General features: G+C 34.4%; 1 protein-coding gene across 2 annotated transcripts in view; it reads right to left on the bottom strand.

The window, feature by feature from the left end:
* Positions 1-25,981, bottom strand: part of LOC132738599 (glutamate receptor 4-like) — a 79,379-nt gene extending 53,398 nt beyond the window's left edge. Inside the window, exons 1-6 of one of the 2 annotated variants that reach the window (XM_060726137.1) lie at positions 25,528-25,981; positions 24,831-24,983; positions 10,851-11,099; positions 7,146-7,357; positions 3,147-3,200; positions 986-1,123 (exon numbers count right to left, since the gene is read on the bottom strand). In XM_060726137.1, coding sequence (XP_060582120.1) covers positions 986-1,123; positions 3,147-3,200; positions 7,146-7,357; positions 10,851-11,099; positions 24,831-24,921 — 744 coding nt within the window. In that variant the 5' untranslated portion in view covers positions 24,922-24,983; positions 25,528-25,981. The remainder of the gene's footprint in view (positions 1-985; positions 1,124-3,146; positions 3,201-7,145; positions 7,358-10,850; positions 11,100-24,830; positions 24,984-25,527) is intronic. The other variant, XM_060726138.1, reaches the window with a different exon arrangement.
* Between the last annotated feature and the right edge of the window lie 1,206 nt (positions 25,982-27,187).

Genomic DNA, 27,187 nt, shown 5'->3' on the forward strand with positions numbered 1-27,187 from the left:
GTCAAACTACAAGTGTGGTATAACAATAGAAGAACGCTGGTAGAAGATTTAGCTACTTTTAATGAGATAACCGCCGTTTCTTCAGTGCTCCATTCACGAATTTGGCGTTACCTCGTAAAATGGTCTCAATTACGTTCTATCTGCTAAATAAAGTGTAATATGACAAGAGTAGATTGGAAAATGCCTCAGGTACACCGCATATAAAATAATAAAGTAATATGTAAGTTACTGTATTTAAAGATGTCAACTATGTCGCCATCAATACGATAGTCAGGTCGTCGTTTTCACGAATGATCTTGGAAAATAAACATTTTCATGGAAATTGTTTTGATGAAGTTTAAAGTTTAATGTCTCAGCAACTGTATGCGCTAATTCATTTCTTCCAATTTGGTGTACAATGAAAAAAAATTGGTCCATTTACTTATCTCGGTGCTCGTTTTAGCCCCTTAATTTCACAATTCTGCGTTACTTTTGCACAATTCCTGCGTTATTTGCACATTTCTGCGTTACTGGATATACACGGTGTATTAGGTTCTTAGATAATAACCGGTAAAATAATATTCACAAAGTAAAAAGTTCCAAAGACAATTACAAAAATAAAATTTTTGAGTACTTGGATTCTTATTATATTATAATTCCTAAACAAATCAATATGAAAAATTATATTAAAGTTAAATATAAAAGTTAATCTTTCTAAAAAAATCTGGATTAAAACGCCAGTTTTTGTTACATGTTTGGGTCGATCCAATAACCGGCTTTCCTGGTGAACTAACCAGTAATTACGAATTTCTCCACAAGTGACCGACTACTTATCCCACATGATGTCTGAATGAGCAGCGTAAGAAAATGACAGACACAATAATCTGATTCACTCCTTATTAAGCTAAGCAGATGGACGTTTAATTTAATTTGATATTCAGACTGAATTAAGGTTTAATTATATATATTAAGGTTTAATATTACTAGAAATAGGAAATATAAATACCGAAGGTTGCTGGTCAACCTCAAGAAGATCAATGAGAGTTCTATGTCTGTGAGTGGCTTTAACCAACTGAAAACCTGTGATATTTACTCCACCATACGTAAAGGATTTCCATAAGTCTCTATTCATTCCATTTATATCCTGTAAGCAGACTAACGGTAATGACATACACACAATAAATATGTTTTATACGTTAGTGGATATACCAGTTTTTGTAAAATTAGAGCCCGTTATTGTATTTTTTCTATATCGAAGGAATATTGTCACTGTACATAAAATGTAAAATGTTTATTGTTCTTATTAACACATTTACCTATCAGTTTCTTACATCTATGTCTTTTAATGTGTTCCGCGTGCTTAGTAGTCTTTATGGAAAGGTGGAGAATAAGTGAAATACAATGGTTGTTTGTATGTCTCACATTTTTGTATTTTGCTATTAACCTTCCATATATAGGCTTTATGTCATTTAATTCAGTATAATCATTGTTCTGTCTAATAAACTTAGTCACAGCTGTACATTTATATCATAAAGAAATATATTTTGGTTAAATATTTACAGTGCAAATATACATGTATATTGTAAATGAACTGTATATTAAAACAATGGTACGTTGCAATAAAGTTCAATATTTATTATTAACAGTTCTTTCAACGTTAAATTGGATCAAACTAAGTTTTTTGATATTCATAATATTCAATGCATTGTGAACTTTTTTTAATGGCGTCTAAAATTATACACAGCAAAGTTGTTTTTATTAAAGAGAAACATTGGTTACAATGACATCGACGTAGTAAATTAAATGTTACATAAATAATATCTGTCATATATTGCGGTTCAGATAGGAAAATCCTTCACGACGGGACCCGCCCATTGGGCGGTAACGAGGCTTGTCAAGTTACCGCCCATGGGCGGGTCCCCACGGGACGCTTTGATATGATATTATCCCCTACCTGACACCGTCCCTCCACTCCCTGTTACAACCCCCAAAAATATGATCTTAAGTCAATTTCCACATTTCGTACTCATAACAACAATAATATGACACTATTACAAAATTTTCATTATGCCTCTATAGTATTACAAGGACAGCAACTCCTTCGCCCTTCCAGTGCTTTGATTTTCAATGTCATAACTCAGCCAAATCTCTATATATTTTAAAAAACTTGATCTCGATCAATAGTGTATAGATATATGTATACAATGACATCTTCTATATTAAGCAGTGATAAGTATTTTGTTTTATACGAACACTGAAATCGCCGGTAACGTGAAATCTGACAAGATCTGATTCACTTCCACGACTGAATTGCTAAAACGAAGCAATGTTGCATAGAAAATACCAAATAAACACACACACAAACGATATCAACATTTTCAAAATTTGTTATTCTTAAAATGTTTGTGCAAAGGGTAGATTAAACGACATTGTTTTTCAACCGACTGGAAAAGCCTTTAAAGAACGTTGCTATTAAAGGCGAAAACAAATTTTACCACCAAAAATATATATAGTCCAATTATATTTCTTATTATTATATACCTATAAATTTTCTCCCTAAAATACACGCAAATCTTGAAGCGCAAATACGCTTCAACGGATAGAAATCCGTATTATGTTAATGAAAAATACGGTACCATATATGGAAGTGCCGGACTATTTTTGACGTTGGTTCCGGTCTTAGCTTTGTATAACGTTGCTTTAAGGCGTGGCCGGTTTGCAAGAATTACGTATTCATCCGTCGGTCAAGAATTTATTTCTTGACAACTATATTCCATTTTCTGAATAAAACGAAAAGGTATAACATAAAAGGAAAATTATGTTGTAGTAGCTTTATGAGACTATGTATTTTTCTACTCGCAACGTTGGAAAATTGATATCCCGCTCGACCTTCGGTCTCGCGAGATATCAATTTTCCATCGCTGCTCGTAGCAAAATACAAAGCCTCAGAAAGCTACTTCAACATGATATTCGTATTTCTGACGTGTTAGAATGGTAATATATCTTGATTTTGAGCACGGATTTATATATAAATCCGTGATTTTGAGTGCTCTCTGTTCAACGTATAGCACGGTATGGAGTTCAGTTGCGCAGTAATATAATCACAAAGGCAGGCTGAGTGATAAATTACAGCGCATATATTATAAATATATTTTACAAATGCTTACCAACGTCCCAAGAAGATAATGGTAGCCGTCTCGATTCATACCGACATCTATGATCTGTGTAATTTAAGTTAAAACGTGCAGTTTAATGAGGTATAATTCACTTTTAGAAAAAAATAAAGGAAAAATATCGTTGACGCAACAGGCGATTTTTTTTCTTTTGCTTTAATTTAGAAATGAATGTTCAATAAATAGCATGCGCCTTTTGATACAATTTACTTGTTTGAAACTTTTAAGTATACAAATGTACTAAGTATCTCATAATATGAAAGAACAAGAATTTGTTACAAGAGCACCGCTAGGCGGAGCATTATATGCCCGAAAGTGTTTATTTTTAGTAAGGATGAAGCATTTGTAAGTCATGGGAATTAGCTGTTCATCCTATAAAATTTTACAGCTGTAGGTTTATTTATACTTAAGTTATCAATAATGACCTTAACCTTTGACCTTGTGACCCCAAAATCAATAGGGGTATTCTGCCTTATATGGACAATCATCCTAAGAAGTTCAAATATTCTTGGCCAAATGGAACTTTAGTTATGCTCCGGAAACTGTTTTCAATTTTAAGGTAATAGTGACCTTGACCTTTGACCTTGTGACCCAAAAATCAATAGGGGTCTTCTATCCAATATGCACAATCATACTATGAAGTTTGAATATTGTGGGCCAAATGGAACTTAAGTTATGCTCTAGAAACTGTTTTCAGTATTAAGGTAAAAGTGACTTTGACCTTTGACCTTGTGACCCCAAAATCAATAGGGGTCTTCTACCCAATATGGACAATTATCCTATGAAGTTTGAATATAGTGGGCCAAATGGAACTTGCGTTATGCTCCGGAAACAGATTTTGGTTTTAAGGTAATTGTAAACTTGACCTTTGACCTAGTGACCCTAAAATTAAAAGGGGTATTTTACCCAATATGGACAATCATCATATGAAGTTTGAATATTGTGGGCCAAATGGAACTTAAGTTATGCTTCGGAAACTGTTTTCAGTATAAAGGTAATAGTGACCTTGACCTTTGACCTTGTGACCCCAAAATCAATAGGGGTCTCCTACCCAATATGGATAATCATCCTATGAAGTTTGAATATTGTGGGTCAAATGGAACTTAAGTTATGCTCCGGAAACTGTTTTCAATTTTAAGGTAATAGTGACCTTGACCTTTGACCTTTTGTCCCCCAAATCAATAGGGGTCTTCTATCCAATATGGACAATCATCATATGATGTTTGAACATTGTGGGCCAAATGAAACTTAATTTATGCTCCGGAAACCAAATTAATAACGGACGGACGGACGGACGTACGGACGGACGGACAGACAGACGGACGCCAGGGGTTATAACATAATATGCCCTTTCGGGCATATAAAAATGAAGTATGCAACTAAAAATTACAATTTTAGATTTGACCACAAAATGCGGTCGTTTGTTTGACACCGGCATGTGCCTGTATAACACACTTTTGGATCATAATGTGTCCCCAAAGAGCGTAATGCAACAAGATTCTACAAGTAAAATGGCAATGGCACGCAACCAGATTTTCAATTATCACCATTGTTTGGTTGTCATAATATGTTGAATATACATAGAATCAACCTACAGATTGAAACAGTTACAAAGAGCCTATGGAGCTCAAAAGCAATCCAAATTGAGCCTTTCAAATACTGTAGGAATTATATACAAGTTTAACTTAAATCACATTCCTAACTCTAGTAATAAACCTGAAACCACTTTTCTACTTTAATAATAGTGGCATTTTCTTGACCTTAAGGAACCCAAAAGAAATCCCGAGCGAAATCTTCACATAAGCTTTCTATATATAAGTTTCATTGAAATATCTCACTCCATACTCTAATTATTGACCGGAAACTGATTTTCTATTTTTATTGACCCTAGGGGGTTCAAAAGTGATCCAATGCAATACATTTACATAAGCAGTTTTATTGAAATATATCATTCCAAACTCAAGTTATTAACCGGAAACTGATTTACTATTTTTAGTTACAGTGATCTTGACCATGACCCAGTAGGTCCAAAAGCAATCATAAGCAAGGTATTTTCATAACCTTGCTATAGACTTAGTTTCATTAAAATATAAGTTCGTGAAGTTGGCAGCCTAGCAGCCTGAAGTTTGCAGCCTAGCAGCCTGGCAGCCTAGCAGCCTAAAGAATACTAAGAATAGTACAAACATGAAAACCGTCGGAAATACATTAGTAGCACTTCTTTAGATCATTCCACGCCTTTTTCAATATCGTGATCTTTATTTTTTTAAGATGTTGAACTTTATCATAACATATTTTTTTCATTCTGACGCTTCGAAATTTGTGAAGTTAGCAGCCTAGCAGGATAGTACAAACATGAAAACCGTTGGAGATGAATCGGTAGCAAATACTTAGACCATTCCACGCCTTATTTCAGTATCGCGTACTTTATATCGCGTACTTTATTTTTTTTTAAATAATTAACCTTTTTTTTATTTTAACACTTCGAAATTTGTGAAGTTTGCAGCTTAGCAGCCTAGCAGCCTGGCAGCCTAGCAGCCTAAAGAAAACTAAGGATAATACAAACATGTAAACCGTCGTAAATGAGTCGGTAGCACATACTTAGACTATTCCACGTCTTTTTTCAGTATCGCGAACTTTATTTTTTTTTTGACACTTCGAAATTTGTGAAGTTAGCAGCCTAGCAGCCTGGAAGCCTGGCAGCCTAGCAGCCTAAAGAAAACTAAGGATAATAGGCTGCCAGGCTGCTAGGCTGCTAACTTCACAAATTTAGAAGTGTTAAAATAAAAAAAAAAGTTAATTATTTTTAAAAAATCAAGTACGCGAAACTGAACTAAGACATGGAATGGTCCCGATTCATTTCCGACGGTTTTCATGTTTGTACTATCCTGCTAGGCTGCTAACTTCACAAATTTCGAAGCGTCAGAATGAAAAAAATATGTTACGATAAAGTTCAACATCTTAAAAAATACAGATCACGATATTGAAAAAGGCGTGGAATGATCTAAAGAAGTGCTACTAATGTATTTCCGACGGTTTTCATGTTTGTACTATTCTTAGTTTTCTTTAGGCTGCTAGGCTGCCAGGCTGCTAGGCTGCTAGGCTGCCAAGTTCAGGCTGTTAGGCTGCCAACTTCACGAACATTGAAATCATTTATTACTTATTTTAGTGACATTGACCTTGACTACTGAGATCTAACAGCAGACAAATGAGCTGGCAGGTGTGCTTCAAGCTAAATGGTTTCCAGTCAATAACTATAATGAAATTTGGTTAAATGTTGTAGTTGTGAATAAAAAAGATATTACACTATATTACATATATGAAAAAACAAAGGGCCATAATTAGGTCAAAACATATCAAAACACTAAACCGCGATAATATGCGCCAGAGCACTTGATGCTTCTGTGAAAGTTTGGTAAAAATCCCTTGAGAAATATAAGAGTAGTTGCGCACACCTGCCCGACTGTCTAAACATTCATTTGGGAAAAAATATTTTTTATCATTTAGATATTTTCAGTAAAATATGTATTAATTGTGTATCTTAAAAATTGGAGGAATATTCTTCTTTGTCTTCTTTCATACTAAGGCATTGCTCTCGACAGAGACTTTGCTTAACAAAGCGACCTTTATATTAAAATTAAAGGGACATAATTTAACAACACATTAACACACGGATTTACCATGCACTACATCAATTAAGATCAGTTCAAACTAGTGGTTCAGATGACATTTTATGTGAATCATATTCTTATTGAAATACACAATCGTGAAAATATTTATTAAGATATTAATATTTTAACTTTCCATTAAAGATACCTATTTTAAAGTTACTAACGGCCATGCCTCAGATTTTGATAATACTGATGACCACCACTTGCTTTTTATTATAAACATTCATGCAGAGTTTCAATGAACTTGGATCCGATTTTATCAGCATAGGCCTACATAAAAAATCTATTTAATCATTAGATTTTATCGAAATAGATATGTACACACCTGGCTCATAAATTTGTCATAGTCTTTGATTGAGTAGAGATCAACAACAATTCTTTTTGTGTTAAAATTGTAGTTTCTGTCTAATTTCCGGAGAATTTCCCGACAATTGCTAACATCCGGTATACGTATAGCATCAATCAAAAATTGCTGTTTACGCCCGTCTACAATACGATTGCTGAATGCCTGATAAAGTTTCTGTAGACGCCATAATGCTGCAAAAAAGTAGAAACATTATTTGCTACAAAAATAATGCGTGTTAAGAAACATACTGGCATGTGCGTGCGTGATATTTTGATACGAACAAATCTATATTCTTTAATATTATAAATTTTTATAAACGCTTTATTGTTTATTCTTCTCAAAACGGATAAAAATTACAACTATCGAATTTTTCAGATATTTTTCAGATAATGCAATTCTTCTTTTAATCGGTTTTTATACAGTTTAGAATACTTCAATTCAAATGTTGCCAGTGTATTTTGCGAAAGTGTATTCGTGTTTTTTTTCTTCTTTTTTTTTTACAAGAATAGTATTTAAGCCTGTCTCACACTGCTTCCAATTATCCCTTATCGATGTCAGGCAGTTTTCCGAAACTTTCACACAATTTTCTAACAGTTGCTTTACAAATATTTACAACAAGAATAATTGTCTTGGCTAAAACCGATTGAATCCGTCCTACGATATGAAAGTTCCTTCGAAAATTGCCTTCCTATTTCGTCTGATTCCCTAAGCAAATATTTGAGGCAGCAATCAAATTTGATGGTTTCCGTCGATTAGATTCTGAACAGGAATTTATCATGCTGGGTTTAGAGGATAGCGTGTTAATGCAAAACATTGAGTAAGACAGGCGACATATTTAATAGATTCTGTTTATTGCAATAACACTGTGTTGTTTTGTCTTGTGTGAAATATTATATTTACAAATCCCTGTTTAACCATTGACATATAATCTTAAAATTGAGAATGTTTGATATGAATTAAATATAACAATATAATCGATGATGTATCTTAATCGCAGAGCAATCTTATAAAAAAAAGTGTACAAAAAGTAAAAGAAAAATCTTGCATTAGTTTTGTTTCGGTGAAGTTTGCAATGTTCGGATACTAGATTGCGTCAATAATGATGGCTATGCTTTAGTAACGATGTCGTTTGTTTATCCTTTAATGTTTATAGTTAAAAACGTTAATACGTATATTGAAAATTTCACTTCTAAATATGACTCGTATTTAAATGATTATTAATGATAATTAGAAAAATTAGAATATAAGTGCAATGTTTATTGTAATTTTTTGAAATCCGAGTTATTTCGTTAAATTGATATTCCCTGTCTTGTGATAAATATCACTTGTGTATCTAGTACCCCGGATTATAAAATTAAATTTGGTGTGTTTACTGATACCACACAAGGCCAATACATCTGCGCACTATCAAGTATAAAAGCTCCTACAGTAGCGGACATTCGATTAGGATATAATGACATTAAAATTCTAGATTGACATTATTTAATGGCATGTGGTCATTCATTTGAAGTATGTAAGTAAGAAGAATTACAATTTTTATAGTCAAGTGTAGTGAAACACAAATCAAATAAGTACGAAAGACCGGTGGGGACATTTCAACTTCATGACTTCCCGATTTCAGCTGCATGAATTAAGGATTTCAACTTACAGAATTCACGATTTCAGCTTCATAAATTAATAAAGTTGAAATCGTGAACTCATGAAGTTGAGTTCGTGAATTCACGAAGTTGAATTCGTGAAGTTGAAATGGTGAATTCATGAAGTTGAAAATTAATGGCATGTGGTCATTCATTTGAAGTATGTAAGTAAGAAGAATTACAATTTTTATAGTCAAGTGTAGTGAAACAAAAAAATTACAGAATTCGTGAATTCATGGAGTTGAAATCGTGAATACGTGAAGTTGAAATCGTGAATTCGTGAATTCATTATGCTGAAAACTGGAATTCACGAAGTTTAAATTGTCCGGAGCTTAAGCCTCGGTCTCACTTACTCCCGGCAGAGCCCAGGACCATCCCGGTAAGTTACCGGGATGATCCGGGACGATCCGGGATGAAATTATTGTTTCGGTCACACTTACCCCGGCAGCACTACGGTAGTTCCCTACTAACCACCCAGGATGCGCTCCGGATCATCTAGGGAGAGCCCAGGTGAAGCTACGGTTCATGCCGGTGCTTCCCCGGTCGTTCCCGGATGACGCCGGAAGAGCCCCGGTTGACCCAGGCAGAGCCCCGGTCGATCCAGGCAGAGCCCCGGTAGAGCCCAGGACGATCCAGGCAGAGCCCCGGTAGAACCCCGGTGGATTGAAAACGCCCGAAAATGATAACTTTGATACATAATTTTTATTTAATATAATATCTATTGTTCCAGAATAGTAATTCATGATGATTTTCTGAAAAATCCTTATGCCATACTGGATAGAAGGGAAATGGGGAAGGCTTTTAATACAAACAAGTTCAATCATCACAAATTGTCCTTTTATTTTTTTGAAATGATCCGGGCTTTGCCGGGCTCTACCGGGGCTCTACCGGGATCAACCGTAGCTCTACCTTTATCCTCCGGGGCTCTGCCTGTTAGTTACCGGGGCTCTGCCGCGCATATACCGGGGCTCTACCGTAGCTCTACCGTAGCTCTACCGGCTATATCATTTACCCCGGATCATCCCGGTTTTGTGCCGGCAGAGCTACGGTGCTTTCCCGGTATCACCCCGGTCGTTCCCGGCAGAGCTAAGGATGATGCCGGCAAAGCCGTATACCTTCCCGGATCATCCCGGACCACCCCGGTGATATTAAATATTTTATTCCATCCGGGGTCGAATGCCGGATGTTCCCGGATCATCCCGGATCATCCAGGACGTTGCCGGCAGAGTTACGGATGTACCCCGGTTGTTCCCGGTCGTACCCCGGTCGTTCCCGGATCACCCCGGACATCTACCGGGGCTCTGCCGGGGCTCTGCCGGGATGTTAGTGAGACTGTAGCTTTATCTCAAAAAGTGTTAGAGGTATCAACTTGAAACTATATATGTGGATATATCTCATTGAGGAGGAGTGCAGCACACAAGAATGATAACTGTACCCTGCATAATATTTTAGTTATTGTCCTTTGTTATTTTTCATGCTTAATTTTTGTCCAGAGCATAACTAAAAAAGCCTTTGAGATATCAACCTGAAACTTCATAGGTGGATAGGTCTCATTGAGGAGGAGTGCAGCACACAAGAATGATAACTTACCCTGCATTGTTTTTTCACTTATATTGCCCTTTGTTTTTTATATTCATATTTGTATTCATATATGTTTCAAATCTGTAATCACTTCAGCCATCAGTTTGCATTACCAAAAGACCTCTTAAAATTGAATTATTCTGCTCCTTCCAATCAGCAAACACATTCGGCGAGGGATGGCCATGGCTAATGTTGACATGGCTCTTGTTTTCAGATAGATATGTATATACGTATTAATCAGAAGTTTCCAATTTGAAGCTATATTTTACAACTGACAGAAATTTTCCTAACATAAGCCTTGTTTAAGTAATAAATAGCCATAAATGAAAATCCTAGGCGGGTAATAGTGACACTTTTATGTGATTTAAAAAAAAAAGGATATTTGAACTTGAGAACGAACTATGTCATTTTATTTCCCCCGTTCCAATTTTATCGGCATGAGTAAAAATTTAAAACATTTCCTTACCGTCATCTGTGTCAAAAAGGTAAAATATTCTGTCCCAGTTGAAATAGTTTATTATATCAATAACTGCTTCTATGAAAGAAGGGCACATGCTAATTATAAAATTGTTGTTGCCAGCAGTTGTTTCTCTAGTAAGTGTCGGCAAAAAGAAAGGCACACGCAAAGCTCTGCTGTACGATTCGATTATGCTGAATGTTTCGCTCCTGCTGGTTCCAAATAATGCGATTGGTTGTTTTTCTATAAGGCTGCATACTGAAAGTCCAAATAAAAGTAATGGTACTGTTATCCAGTTTGTTTTATTAATACATCATTAATTCTTAAACAATTTGATATTAATATATATCTGTTACAAATATTAGAACATTACGAATGTGAGTTAATATTGACTGGATAAAAATGTTCACTAATTTCTAATTAAAATTCATGTAAATAAAGATAGCGTGACAGCTTTTACTCTTTTAAAAATAAACACGGAGATGAAAATAAACCGGAAATTAAATGTCGAATTTGAAATCTAAATTAAAATATTAAGGGTTGAAATATGATTACATTTTTTTATCTATTTCTTTTCGTGTCTGAATGATGTCCTAGTGTTGACAACATGATTTAGACAAATTACGTCAACTATGAATTATAGATGAGAAATATCAACAAATACATCTTTAATGACTTTCGGATAACGGGGAAAACCTTGGAAATTGTTTTCAGAGAGTTCGTAAATACATCTTAATTGTTGTTTGAGTAACACAGACGAGATATTGTCTCGCTGAACACAGTCTTAAAATACTTCATCATATTCCATGGTTAGCACCACTTCTAAACGTTTAATAAATCTAATTATCACATAAACGACGGCATAATAAAAACGGTATTACACCTATCGGCCTTCGTGCTTAAATTCTTGCGCATTTCTACTCGATACAACAATGCACTCATAATTAATATCTGTTTCCTAATTATATTCGTGTAGATTTAATACTAAAATTATAGAACTCGCATAATACGATTTTATTCAACTCGTTCAATAATTTAGTATAAAACCTACTCTCATGTACTATCCTCTATAAATTCGTGTAGCTTTATAACTAAATTTATTGAGCTCGTTTAATAAAATAATATTATACTCGCCAGAGGCTCCCATAATATGATTTTATTCAACTCGTTCAGTACTTACACTCATTCAATAACTTCTGTATATTATATTGTTTATGTTACATTATTTAGTTAATGTTGTCTGCAAAGGCTTTGAGATACATTGCGAAATAGCTGACAGTAAATTATGATTATAGTTGCAAGTTTTGCTTAGGTAACTTGTACCCGCGTATTTTTTGCCGAATGGAATTGTGTCAGACAGTCTTAATCTAAATTTATTCTTAAATGTCAAAACCAACGGCGTCATTATCAAAATGTACAAATAGATGTGATAAAATGTGTCTTGTCGTAATACTGGTTATTCTGCAACGACGAAACACAATGAGATGATCAGACGACTTATTTCAGAAAAATCATCGACTTAAGAAATCGTTCCATTTATACTACCGACTGATGGTAAATGTTAATATTCTATAAGACACCACATATCAATTATGTGCTAGATACTAGTACTATCTCGGAAAATCCCATATTAAAAATAAGTAACAATCAAACAAGAACAAAATGTTTGCATGTTACCCGAGCAGACGTTTTTAGCTCTCGTCCATTAAATCCCTACTTAAGTTTGTCTTTCCTTTATTATTTAGTTATCTCGACATAACTTTACTGGTAATTTTAGTTAATATCAACGCTGTGAGATCAATCTTCATTTTGGGAACACATAATACATTCATTAATGTTTTATTTTGGACACTGTAATGAAATAAAGCGATCAGTTAATTCAATGTTGTTCTCAATGCCTAAGCTTTAGACGCGACGGAGAAGAAATAAAGCAGGCTATTGTAACAGAAAGTAAATATAGAATATAGAATAGAATAGAAATATAGAATAAAGAATAAAATATAAATAGAGAATATAGAATAAAACATAAATAGAGAAAAGAAAATGATATGTTCTTTCTGCAACTCGTTTCATTACCAGTTTTTATAAGAGCAAATTTCTTTTATAAATGTAGAACATTTATTAAGGAATCATAAGGAACTGTAAAATTGACAACATAGGACAGTTATATGTCTTAAAGGTCACCTGTATGCAAAATTTAAATAAAATTTACAGTGTGGTTTATGAGTTATGGATATATTTCTGAAATAAAACTTTGCTATTAGAAGGGTTTTTTTCAGATATGAGGAAATGCTAAATCATCATTATGAAAAATGTTTTCCTATTGCTCATTGTTTAGAAACAAGTAATAACATTCAGGTAACAAATTACACGAGCAAAATGATTGTTTCTAAACACATTGGTTTTCATATGTATAAAAGTGTTACCCTACTTCACCCATTTTAAACATTTATTTGACCATTTCCCTATATAAAAAACCTTTTTTAAAATATCCCTAAAATTTACCACAATGAGGGGCTGTTGTCAAACTTTGCCTTAATTTTCATAAATTTTCATGCGAAATATAAAATACTTTTACCGTGTAGTTTTTATTTTATTACACTTTGAAAATATCTGGTATCATATTTGCTATTAAATTTGGCATTGTTTAGCAAATAAATACCTACAATAATTATATAATTAAAATCAAACACTTTTTTCTTCCATAAGATATCTGAGAGATACATAAATAATGTTAAAAAGAAAAACAAGAAGTATCTTTAAAAAGATACTCGGCCGAAGTCAAACTTGTTAACTTGCATAGGATAAGCTACTACGAGTATATACTAACCATGCTAACCGCAAACAGAACATTTTATTCGTCCTCAATAGTTTAATTTCAGTTCATTTTTACCCGCAATGTTTTTCCCCATTAATTGTCATCTTAGATTTAAACAATATCACTTACATTATTTGATTTTAATCAAAATGGAATTTGATTTGAATAGGAATTTATAATAAAAACAAAGATTTAGTAGATACTGTACACTAATTCCACGGAGAATTTTGCAACTGTTAATTAGTCGAAAGTTCGTTTCAATCGTCTTATGCCCGGTTCGAGAAGAGAATATAATGACTAGGAGAGCTTAGAAGAGAAACCCAATTGAAAGCAAAAGTATCAAAAAGGCGATCTGTCATATTTAATTTCATATATTTATTGAAAAGCTGTTAGAAACATCTAGAAAATATCAATATTGCGTTTTTATATTTATTCTGACTTATATCTTTTTCCATCGGGCAATCGAACAGACCCCTGTTGGACCGTATTTGGTACAAAAACGAATATGGTACAAATGTACCATATTCGGTCGAATATGGTACAAATGTACCATATTCGGACGGAATATGGTACAATTTTCGACCGAATATGGTACAAACATTGTACCATATTCGGTTGGAATAAGTTTTTCTATGCTCGCCAAAACGTATTTGGTACATACCAAAAAAACTCATAAAATGAAAATGGCCTAACGTATATGGTACATAAATTATGTATTTCTAATAAATGAAATAGTCTGCCGATGTGTAAACTTTTTTTTCAAACTCAAATACATTGTATTAACCTAATATTGGAAGTGACAAAAGTATCATCATCATCATCATCATCATCATCATCATCGTCGTCGTCGTCGTCGTCGTCGTCGTCGTCGTAACTAGCAGTAACAGAAACAGCTAACCTAACCACACTTTACATGGATTTTGCTGGTTGTGTAACTGTTTCGCCGGCTAGCTCAGTCGGTTGCGCGTCAGATTGGCACGCAGGCGGCCTGGGTTCGATTCCCGGGCGGCCAGATACTTTCGTGGAGATTGGTCACGAAATGATTTCTACGGCCATTCTTCCCCTACCGCTGTTTCAAGTAGGGCAGTTGTCAATTACTGGCGAATGTATCTGCTTAGTACTGGTTACTTAGTACTAGTACTCTAAGACTAGAGACGTGCTTGCTCCAGGTAACTCTGTAAAAGTTTGAGGATTATCGCATTTTGGTTATGTTCATAGAGTGTGAACTTGTAAGGGTAAAGGTAGGCGAGCAAATCCATGAAGCGCGCCAGCGCTTCTTGGAAAATTTGATCGTTTAATACCCCTCGGTATTAATGCTTATATTTTAATACATTTTAATAATAATTGGTAGGTTTTGTCCAGATATGATTGCTTTAAGCAAACGTCGGTGACTCCGGCGACAACGGTGACTCCGGCGACAACGGTGACTCTGGCGACAACGGTGACTCCGGCGACAACGGTGACTCCGGCGAGGCGACAACGGTGACTCCGGCGACAACGGTGACTCCGGCGACAACGGTGACTCTGGCGACAACGGTGACTCCGGCGACAACGGTGACTCTGGCGACAACGGTGACGTCTCTGTGTGTTCAGCCCTGAAAGAGCTTCAAGATATGATAAACAATAGGAGGGCACAGAGGCGAACGACTTTCCATTTCTGATGTTACCACTTCACATTCAAGTTGAAATTTTTAAGTTCTGCATACAATCAAACCCGTCAATCCAGTTTGTGTTTGGCGAAGGTCGGCAAACCCTTTAGAGATTTTAATAAGGTCAATGAGTTTGCAAACACCTAGAATTTACATTCGGCCGGATATTGGACTAGATACTAGTAACAGAATCCTGTTAGCGTTCGTTTTCCTATTAACAAGAGCGGGGCAGAAAACAGCGGTCTTATTTCGGCAATAAAAGAAATCATCAAGGGCCAAAATGGGCAACGCATGGTGCGTTTGCGTGTTAGTGGAATCGGTTGGTATGAATATCATCGATGTCATGTACAGACATTACAGGTGAAATATACATGTATATCGGTGTTTGGAAACCTGTTATGTTTTTTGTGATTGATGATTATGTTCTTCTACCGGAAATTTGTTTGTCATTTGCTCATTTAATGGTAACTTTTTACGAAGCACATTTGGGATATTTTGGCTGCTACTAAAATGAATGTATATAGTGTATATTATGTCTGGTCAAAATGGCTACAGTTGGATTGAAATTTAAATGCTGTTCTATGTTCTTCAATATTACTTTGAAAAATCCTGTCAAGTATACCAATAAATGAAAAAAGTTGAATCTCTGAATGAAACAAATTATAAATACAAAATGTAAAATGAATATGTGATGATGATGAGACAAAACATTTGTGATGATGATGAGGTAAAAAAAATTGTGATGATGATGGTGGTGGTGATGATGATGACAGTGGTTATGATGATTGGGGTTTGATGATTGTGGTGATGATGATAATGATGATGATGATGATGATAACAAACGTTTTGGGATGATGATGACAGCGATGTTTATCGGACGATGATGATGGTTATAATGATGATGGTTATAATGATGATGATGATGACGGCGATGTTTATCGGCCGACGATGATGATAATGATGATGATGATAACAAAATATTTGTGATGATGATGATGGCGATGTTTATTGGCCGATGATGATGATGATATTCTCATCGTCGTCATCATCATCACAACATCCTCATTATCGACCGAAAACATCGCTGTCATTATCATCACAAAAAAAACTTTTTTTGAATCACCATTACGATCATGATAATGGATATGATGATGTTGGTTTTGATGGTGATGATGATGGTGGTGTTGGTGAAGATAACAACGAATGATGATCATTGGGGTGTTGATAATTGATGTGATGATGATGATGATGATGATAAACAAACGTATTTTTGGATGATTATGACAGCGATGTTTATCGGTCGATGATGATTATTATAATGATGATGATTATGATGACAAATTGTGTTTTGATGATGCTGACGGCGATTTTTATCGGTAGATTAATGATGATGAATGATTGCTGAACCGTCGTTATCATCATTACAAAACTTTTGTCATCATCATCACCATCGACCGAAAAACATCGCAGTTATCATCATCACATTTTTGTGATCTTCATTACGATGATGATAATGGTGATGATGATCGCATGGTGTTGATGATGAGATGACCTTGATGATTGTGGTGATAATGATGGTGATGATGATGACAATGATATAAAAGTTTTGTGATGATGATGATGACGGTAATTTGATCGTCGTCATCATCATCAAAACTTTTGTCGATCATCATGACGATGATGATGATAATGGCGTTAAATGGTGACGATGATGATGATGGTGTTAATGGTGACGATGATGATGTAATTGATGATGATGACAATGGTGATGATGATTGGGGTTTGATGATTGTGATGATGATAACTGCGATGTTTATCGGCCGATGATAATGATTATAATGATGATGATGAAAAAAGTTTTTTATTATGTTGACGCCAATGATTACCGGCCGCCGATGATGATGATTATGATGATGATGATGATGATGATGCTGCTGCTGCTGCTGATGATGATGATGATGATGATGACGATGATGATTATTTTCATGATGGTATTGATGACGTTGATGCAAATTGTAGTTATGATGATGATGATGATGATGATGATGATGATGATGATGATGACGATGATGATGATGATGACGATGACGATGATGATGGTGATGATGATGATGATGATGATGATGATGAGATGACGATGATGATTATTTTCATGATGGTATTGATGACGTTGATGCAAATTGTAGTTATGATGATGATGATGATGGTGATGATGATGGTGATGATGATGATGATGATGGTAATGATAATTATGATGATGGTGATGATGATGAGATAACGATGATGATGATGATGATGATGACGATGATGAGTGTGTACCATATTCGGAACGAATGTGGTACATTTTTCATCCGAATATGGTACAAGTTTGTACCATATTTGGTCAGGCATTTTACCCCAAAACTGCAGATACGTATATGGTACAATTAGACAGTTGTACCATATTCGGCCGAATATGGTACAAATTTGTACCATATTCGTTTTTGTACCAAATACGGTCCGACAGACCCCTACCTATAACGGAAGCAATCGAACAGACTATTAGTGTAAAAATGACCAATGAAAATTCTGCCTATATTCATTTCTTTACTGTTAATTTAAGCCGAAAAAGAAAGAAAAAAAAGTTGCTCCTTCCACGCCTGCAGTCCAGCCTATTTGAATACTCTTCAAAGTGGAAGTCATGCATTACCCATGGTTTACATTAAATAACGCTTTCATTAATAATAACGTTTATTGCAATGCTACTTTTGAGGCTAACGTTCTTATCCATACGATGTAAACACTTTGTATTGAATATTATATCTTAATTTTCAAAGAATTATTGAAAGAAAACATAGAATCAAGTTTCATGGGCATACATTATTTACCTATGTTTTCAATATGTCAAATAAAACCTTAAAAAATCATTGAACAATTGTTGTTTTTTTTTCGTGCAAAGATTTATAGAAGATATTTGTTTGTTTTTGTGTAAGATGAAGTTTTATTTCATCGGTTAAGCTTTAAAAAACATTATTCTCACGAGTAGTGTAACATCTTACACAACAAATTTTCTTTTTATTTTACCATTTTAAATGAAATTTCCTCAATATTTACTGGAATATCAAAATCTGTGCACTGGTAGCCCTCAATTTCAGACGAATTTCTACATGAAGTCTTGAGCCGAAAAATAACTTCAAAAATCAACGTTAAATTGTTATGATATTACTTATTTTATTAAAAATATATGAATGATAACTTGTTTTAATAATAAAAACAAATAACTCTAGAAGCCAAATCGACCTTATTTCCGTTATTTATGGCGGTACTTTATATATTAGACCAGGCTTGTAATGAAAGCGGCCCCCATTTTTAAAAGTTGTGTATTTCATGGGAGGAAAATAATTGTGTTTGATTTAGAGGGGTTCCATTTGGATTTGTTAGTCATAAAAAGAAGACTTTCATTTGAGGATTGTTACAGAAATAAAGAATTGTTGACAGATGTGTAAACATTCAAAAAGCGACTAGGAATTTGGAAAGACTTATTGTGGACTTATTGAAAGAATGGGGCTGGTGCCTGTCATTGCTTTTCATATGGCATAGGCAGTTATTGCTCGAAGGATACATCAAAGTGACCAAAAGTCATCAAGAGCAGTTTTGCATGTGGAAGGCAGTGTATTTTTCAGACTGTAAAAGTGAAACAAAAAATTTGGAGACGATATTTGGTGATTGGTAATTTGAATGAATTGAAGTAAGATTCTTCATTTTATTACTTTTGAAATTTAAACTATTTTTTCAATTTCAGCTTTTCTCTAAACAGCCCTGACAATGTCAGAATTGAAAGCAAAAATATATGGGGAAAGTCTCTAAAAGCAGTCTCGTCATTGAAACGTGTGAAATCATATTTTGATAAATTTCACTGTGAAACTAGAAATGTGTCCATAGGACACGGGTACCCCCACCGCGCCACTGTTCTGTCAATCTTATGACTCTTGGTCAAATATTTTTTGAAAACTAAAAACCTTTTACTAAGTAAAGGGCAAGAACTTTACAAATACTGAATAAATCCACAAGCAAACCCCAAGGTGCATAAGTACACATGCTGACCAACTGTAAGTCAAGGGCAATAACTCTAACAAAACTGAAAAAAATCCACATGCAAAGTCCCAGGTGCATAGCTTCACAGTGATGTGAATCATTATTCCTGTAATTTAGTGATGATGATCATTATTCCTGTAAAGTTCGTTGATTCTAACTCAAGCACTCAAGGAACAAATAACAACATATTAATGAAACGGTTTTTACTAAGTCAAGGGAAATAACTCTACAAATATTGGATAAATCCACAAGCTAAACCCCAGGTTCAAAACTAAATATGCTGAGCAACGTTCCCGTAAGGTTTAATGACTCTAGGTCAAATCCTTTTTGAATTACATGCGACACAAGTTGAAAATTGCAAAAAAAAAAGTCAAGGGCAATAACTCTAAAAATACTAAATAAATCCAGACGAAAATACCCGGTGCACAACTACACATGCTGATCAATATTCCTGTAAAGTTTCATGACTCTATGTCAAATACTTTTTGAGTTACATGCGACACAAGTTGAAAATTGCAAAATTTTACTAAGTTGAGGGCAATAACTCTAAAAATACTAAAAATATCCAGACGAAAATAGCCAGTTGCACAACTACACATGCTGATCAACATTCCTGTAAAGTTTCATGACTCTAGGTCAAATACTTTTTGAGTTACATGCGTCACAAGTTGAAACTTGCAAAATTTTACTAAGTCAAGGGCAATAACTCTAAAATACTAAAATTATCCAGACGAAAATAGCCAGGTGCACAACTACACATGCTGATCAACATTCCTGTAAAGTTTCATGACTCTATGTCAAATACTTTTTGAGTTACGTGCGACACAAGTTGAAAATTGCAAAATTTTACTAAGTCAAGGGCAATAACTCTGAAAATACTAAAAATATCCAGACGAAAATACCCAGGTGCACAACTACACATGCTGATCAACATTCCTGTAAAGTTTCATGACTCTATGTCAAATACTTTTTGAGTTACATGCGACACAAGTTGAAAATTGCAAAATTTTACTAAGTTGAGGGCAATAACTCTAAAAATACTAAAAATATCCAGACGAAAATAGCCAGTTGCACAACTACACATGCTGATCAACATTCCTGTAAAGTTTCATGACTCTAGGTCAAATACTTTTTGAGTTACATGCGTCACAAGTTGAAACTTGCAAAATTTTACTAAGTCAAGGGCAATAACTCTAAAATACTAAAAATATCCAGACGAAAATAGCCAGGTGCACAACTACACATGCTGATCAACATTCCTGTAAAGTTTCATGGCTATGTCAAATACTTTTTGAGTTACGTGCGACACAAGTTGAAAATTGCAAAATTTTACTAAGTCAAGGGCAAACAACTCTGAAAATACTAAAAATATCCAGACGAAAATACCCAGGTGCACAACTACACATGCTGATCAACATTCATGTAAAGTTTCATGACTCTAGGTCAAATACTTTTTGAGTTACATGCGACACAAAAGAGAACGGACGGAAGGACGGACGGATGGACGGACGGACAGACGGACAAGGGTAAATCTAAATGCCCGCCATTAAAGTGGGGGCACAATTATATCAAATATAATTTTCATGGATAAATCAGTAATCCACTCAAAATCATAAAAAAAACATTCTTATTTTGTTCATAGCACGCATTATCATTTGAAATAAGAAAAGGTTCGTATATTTCATCTAACAGTTAAGTAAAAACAAAACTTTAACACAATAGTTTTCTGGCAAGTAATAATCATTTTCTTTGTAGAATCAATACATCAGAAACATTTTCAAACAAAGCTATCATAAAAATAATGTCTTCAATTTCACACGATTAAGACACACCCTTTATAGATTCTTTTGAATGGAGCACCAAAGGGTAAGCTACTCGTTGTTGTTGCCGATGATCATTATCCTATGCTTTTCACCGAAAAATGCTCTTAAATTTGATAGATATGTATCCGTGGTAACCATTACTTTTGAGGCCGATAATAAACACAAGAGAACATGATATAAAAGTTCCATTACAATAGCAATATTGCAACAGTTTTCTGTCTGGCTGTCCGTTTATCGTATGTCTCTGTTTGTCGACCTAGCCTTCTGTTTTCCTGTCTGTCTGTCTGTCTGTCTGCAAAAATGGTATGCTTTTGTTAAATATCATTCTAAGATAGGCTTGTAAGACGGAAGAGCATTAGTGCCAGGTGTATGTTTTCTATTAACTCGAAATTTCGAGTTACTAACTCGAAATTTCGACTTACTAACTCGAAATTTCGAGTTACTTATCTCGAAATTTCGAGTTACTAACTCGAAATTTCGAGTTACTAACTCGAAATTTCGAGTTACTTATCTCGAAATTTCGAGTTACTAACTCGAAATTTCGACTTACTAACTCGAAATTTCGACTTACTAACTCGAAATTTCGACTTACTAACTCGAAATTTCGAGTTACTTAACTCGAGATTTCGACTTATTAACTCGAAATTTCGACTTACATTGCACGACTTTCATTGGTTGCCGGTGAAAGCAAGGATTGAATTCAAGATACTTTCTTTCGTGTGTAGCTGTTGCACATTGACAGAGCACCTTTAACATTTATTTAACAGAACAATTTTATAGGGTCAAATTGTCCACACATACTGAACATATCCTTCGCTTTTTTGTGGAGGGGGGGGGGTGTAAAATCACACTTTCCACATTTCTGTGTTAACCGGGTGTTTCTTTTTCTTAAGCACACATACAACCATCATGTGGAGAAACAACAAGTCCAAAACCCACCCTGTTGTAAACTGTGCAATATCATGTGTTAAATAAGTTTTAATTGGCGTGTATACGCCAGTTAGTCTGTCACGTTTTCTTTATACTAATAATGTTTTGTAACATTATTCATTATTTACTAATACTTTTGATATTGTGTTGATAAAAGTTGATAAAAGTGATACTTGTTGTTATATATATTGTTGGGAATAATATAAAAGCATCCGATTTTACAAGAAATATAGTCAGTCAACAATTTTGACAAAGGCCTCAGCACGCCCTATTTTGGCCACGCCGCGATACTTTCCTCAGATGTCCCACACGTGAAGTATAGGATCGGTTTTTTTACAGGGATGAGAAGAATATGATTAGTGAAAAGATATGTTCGAACAGATTGGATACAATACAACGTCTGAAGAACGCCTGAACGTACAAATTAAAGGAAGCCTTGTTTTTTAGGTCCGGTGTGTACATGCCATTACTAAGTTTAAGTTAAATTTCAATAGTTTTTGTCCAGGCACCCGTTTCTCCATCTCCATCGTTCAAAGGCACTGCCTACTATATCTTATACCATCTAACTAATAACTTTGGCCATTCTTGTAATGTTAATAAGTCGAAATTTCGAGTTACTAAGTCGAAATTTCGAGATAAGTAACTCGAAATTTCGAGTTAGTAAGTCGAAATTTCGAGTTACTATGTCGAAATTTCGAGTTAGTAAGTCGAAATTTCGAGTTAGTAAGTCGAAATTTCGAGATAAGTAACTCGAAATTTCGAGTTAGTAAGTCGAAATTTCGAGTTAGTAACTCGAAATTTCGAGTTAGTAAGTCGAAATTTCGAGATTAGTAACTCGAAATTTCGAGTTAGTAAGTCGAAATTTCGAGTTAGTAAGTCGAAATTTCGAGATAAGTAACTCAAAATTTCGAGTTAGTAAGTCGAAATTTCGAGTTACTAACTCGAAATTTCGAGTTAGTAACTCGAAATTTCGAGATAAGTAAGTCGAAATTTCGAGTTACTAACTCGAAATTTCGAGTTAATAAAAAACATACACCTGGCACTAATGCTCTTCCGTATGTAAGATATAGAGGATATTTGTTTGTTTCTGTGTAAGATGAAATTTTATTTCATCGAGTGGGCTTTAAAAAAAGTATTCTCACGAGTGGCACACCACGAGTGAGAATACTGTTTTTAAAGTTCACGAGATGAAATAAAATTACATCTTACACAACAAACAAACAAATTTTCTTTTTATTTTATGCTTAAAAACAATTTAAAACGAAATTTCCACAATATTAACGTTATTATCGAAATCTGTTTTCACGGTGAAATTATCAAATATAATTTTCACGGATAAATCAGTAATCCACTGAAAAGCATAAAATAAAAATTGTCTAATTGGGTTTATTTTGTCTGTTGTCAGTCCTGACTTAAATCTTAAAAAAACAACACAATCGCTATAAACGATATTCTTAGAAACTTATCAAAATCTTGGACATAAACGAGAAGATAACTCCAACTGCTTCTGGATAAACCAGTCAAATCAGTATCAATCAGTATCAGATCAATATCTCGAGAAAACATCTGTTTAAAAAGACAAATTCTAACACTATTGGAATTTTTTCTATGCCCGAAGCGTGCGTTATTCTACAACAATGCACTCGCCGTTCTTATCATCTCACATTGAGGGCGCCATTTTGTTTGAAAAATCTGATAAATAAAAAACATTTTTTTGTCGAATTTTGTTGTGAAAACTATCTAGAATGAAAGAAAATGGTCTAACTAAGAAAATGAATTCGAACACCAATATCTTTAATTCAGTCGTTAACGCTGCACAGACGTTTAAAGTGTTGTTTATGTGACGCCACAATGTAGCGCCAAACAGCACGTGCAAAACAATCAAATCAAGTACGCTATTTTAATGTCGCAAACAAGTTAAGTTTTAAATTTATTTCACGTTTAATAGTTTGTATTTCGCTTAAAAATTAAAGAGTGAAATAAAATAAACAAACAAAGTTTTATCAAGGTTTTCAAAATTCGTTATTCTCAAAATGTTGTTACACACGGTAAATTTAACGACAGTTTTTTCAACCCACTGGAACAGCCTTTAAAGAACGTTTCTATTGGAAACTCTGAGGCGAAAACAAATTTAACCACCAAACATAAAGTCCAACTTTATAATATTAATTATATTTTTATCTTGACCTGTTAGAATGGAAATAGATATTAATTCTTCGTGCATTATTGTATAATAATGCACGTTTTTCGTTCAAATGCTTTGTAATTAATCACTCAGCCCTATCGGCCTTCGTGGTTATATTACTATGCATTTGAACTCAAACCGTGAATTATTCTACAACAATGCACTCAGAACTGATATTTATTTCCTAAATAGAAGCCCTGTTCGATATCTTACCGAGACGGGTGTGAGAAAACAACACGAGTAATGATGTTTCTATAGGCAATTCAGATTCCGTTGCTATCCGTTATATCATCATTTTGAACACAAGATCTTTTTTCGATGATGCGCATGCTTTCCCTTATTTTTGACGTGCAACTCCTCTTTGTTACTCTATACGAAAAGACTCTTTTACTGTATGAAAGTGCATTACAATGGTTGGAATATTAGACTTACATGTAATCCTCATATACCTCAACATTTAAATAAAGACATATAACCGCATGAAAAGAGCATTTTTCAATATGTACTAACTTGTTTGACGCAGCCGAAAACTGTCTCTCAGATCAGTCTTATTCCTGATAGGATTCATTTTGACAAATTTGGTATTATTTGTTGCTGTCATTGCCAATTCTATAGATTGATTTATTGACGCAGACCGGTCATCAATAGTATCCACAATCACCCCTGGAAAATAAGAGGTTACAGGTAACACTATTTAAAAAATTACGATCGTGTGTGCGATCACATGTGCGGGCGCGATAAAAATATAATTGTAAAGTTTACATAAATAACCGGTATCTCCTCATACATTTTTGTAGCACTGAAATGTTTTATGTGAATAATTATCAAATAATATTGTCACATATTCAAAAGAATCGTACAAAGATATAACAATTGTTACTTTTGCCATACTTAAACTCTCTAACAAACTTGTACTTAATCAGTTAACATGTGTATTCATCGCTTAATTGATATATTGCCCGATTTCATTATTTTCTTAATTTATTAATGCTGACTGTTAAACACTGTATGTACAATAAATGAAAAAAGTTTCAAATAATTATATATATATTGTCTAGGAAGTAAGTTAAGAATACACAATTAAATATAGGACATAGAAAAAGTACAGATGTAAGTAAACAAATTAACTTTCTTAAAAAATTCAAAGTCAACAGGCAAACCCTCTATATTGCATAGATAAATGAAATATGAATATACAATTTATTACCTATTGTAACCGTGTTGGAGGTTTTTCCACAAATTGGAGTGATATAATATGTTATTCCGAAAAACACAAATATATAAAATATCCATATTACACGGCATCGTGTCAGGGTTTATACATCCATCAACTAGTTTTAAAATGACTTCCTATCATAACTGACACTTAAATTGAACGCTTCTTCCATTTTCCTCACATGTATAGCTGCCGTAATATTGCCAGTGTTTCTCCGACTGTCAAAGCAGCTGTCTTTCTTCACGTCACGATCTCATTTATTGTTGAAGCGGGAATAGCGAATTGAGACTTTTGTCGCATGTACACAAGGCTGATATTTGAGGTGCTGTGAAACTAATTACTCCGTCTAGTACAGAGATATTCATCCTATAGAATCCATTCTTGTTTGTATCAATTACAACACCAATATGAAATTGCTTCCTGTAGGCTTTCTAGGAGACATCATTCTGTACAAGAAAATAGTCTTGAGTTTAACTACTTGGTATTTAATGAAAAATCGAAGCAGAAAAGACTTTATTAAAAACAGATTAAAAAACAGTGCCTATCTAATAGAGATAAGACAGGATTTATTTAAGGTTTAAATAATTTCAAGAAAACGATTTTACAACTTTGGACGACATATATAAATTAAACATGTCTATCCATTTTCTGAAAGATTACATGTGAACGAGAGCATAAAAAAGCGGGGCAATGTACGCCCGAATGTAAATTTGTTTGAGTAAGAATAGTATTTCAGATAGATAGATACCAAATTTGTCTTTGTAATTATACTTATGATGTATATGACTTTCATGGTGGGGTGGGGACACTTTATCCTAGGTGCATGATTAATAAAACTTAAGGGGTCTACTAGGCAATGCTATATGACAACTACATGTAATAAAGACATAGTAGTTATCCACAAAGAGATGTGTTTGCCTATACCTTAGTCTACCTAAAAGCAAGTGACTCCCGGGGCAGGGCCAAGTTAATTAATCTATATATTGATGCTACATGCCAAATATCTAAGCTCTGGGCTTTGTAGTTTCACACAATAATATTTAAATGTGTTTTCCAATATAAGTGTATATAAATCAAGTGATCCAAGGGGCATGATTCATATCAGTTTTGCAGGGGTTCACAAGGTAATGCTACAAGCTAAATATCTTACCTCATGGCATTGTAGTTTCACACAATACGATATGTTTTTTTCTAAAGATGTCTATATAAATTAAGTGACTCCCGGGCGGGCAATTTATTGACCCAAGGGATAAATATGATTAATATCAACATCAATTTTGTGGAGGCTCATAAGAAAATGCTACATGCCTAATATTTAAGCGCGTGTTGTTGCGATATCACATTGTCGTTCGGTTCAAATCGTAGGATTGGCTTATAAACCAAGCGACAGGGCGACATCGCGACAACGTGCCGCACGACAACGTGCCGTATAGCGTGCTTCGCTAGAGACAGGACGACGACAACAGCGCGACATGGCGCTGTTTGGCGCTTTGTCCTGTTGTCGCTAGCGACAAGACGAAAAAGCAATAACGATATAGGTTGCGTTGTCGCTATCGACGCGCAATGTACCAAATCAGCCACCACAGCTTTGTAAAGGTCAATTAGGCAATGCCAAAAATTGAGAATTTCTTTCTATCAGTTAGAGCGGACC

Source organism: Ruditapes philippinarum, unplaced genomic scaffold (assembly GCF_026571515.1).
Source record: "Ruditapes philippinarum isolate M1 unplaced genomic scaffold, ASM2657151v2 ctg1664_1_1_1_1, whole genome shotgun sequence".
Classification (NCBI taxonomy): domain Eukaryota; kingdom Metazoa; phylum Mollusca; class Bivalvia; order Venerida; family Veneridae; genus Ruditapes; species Ruditapes philippinarum.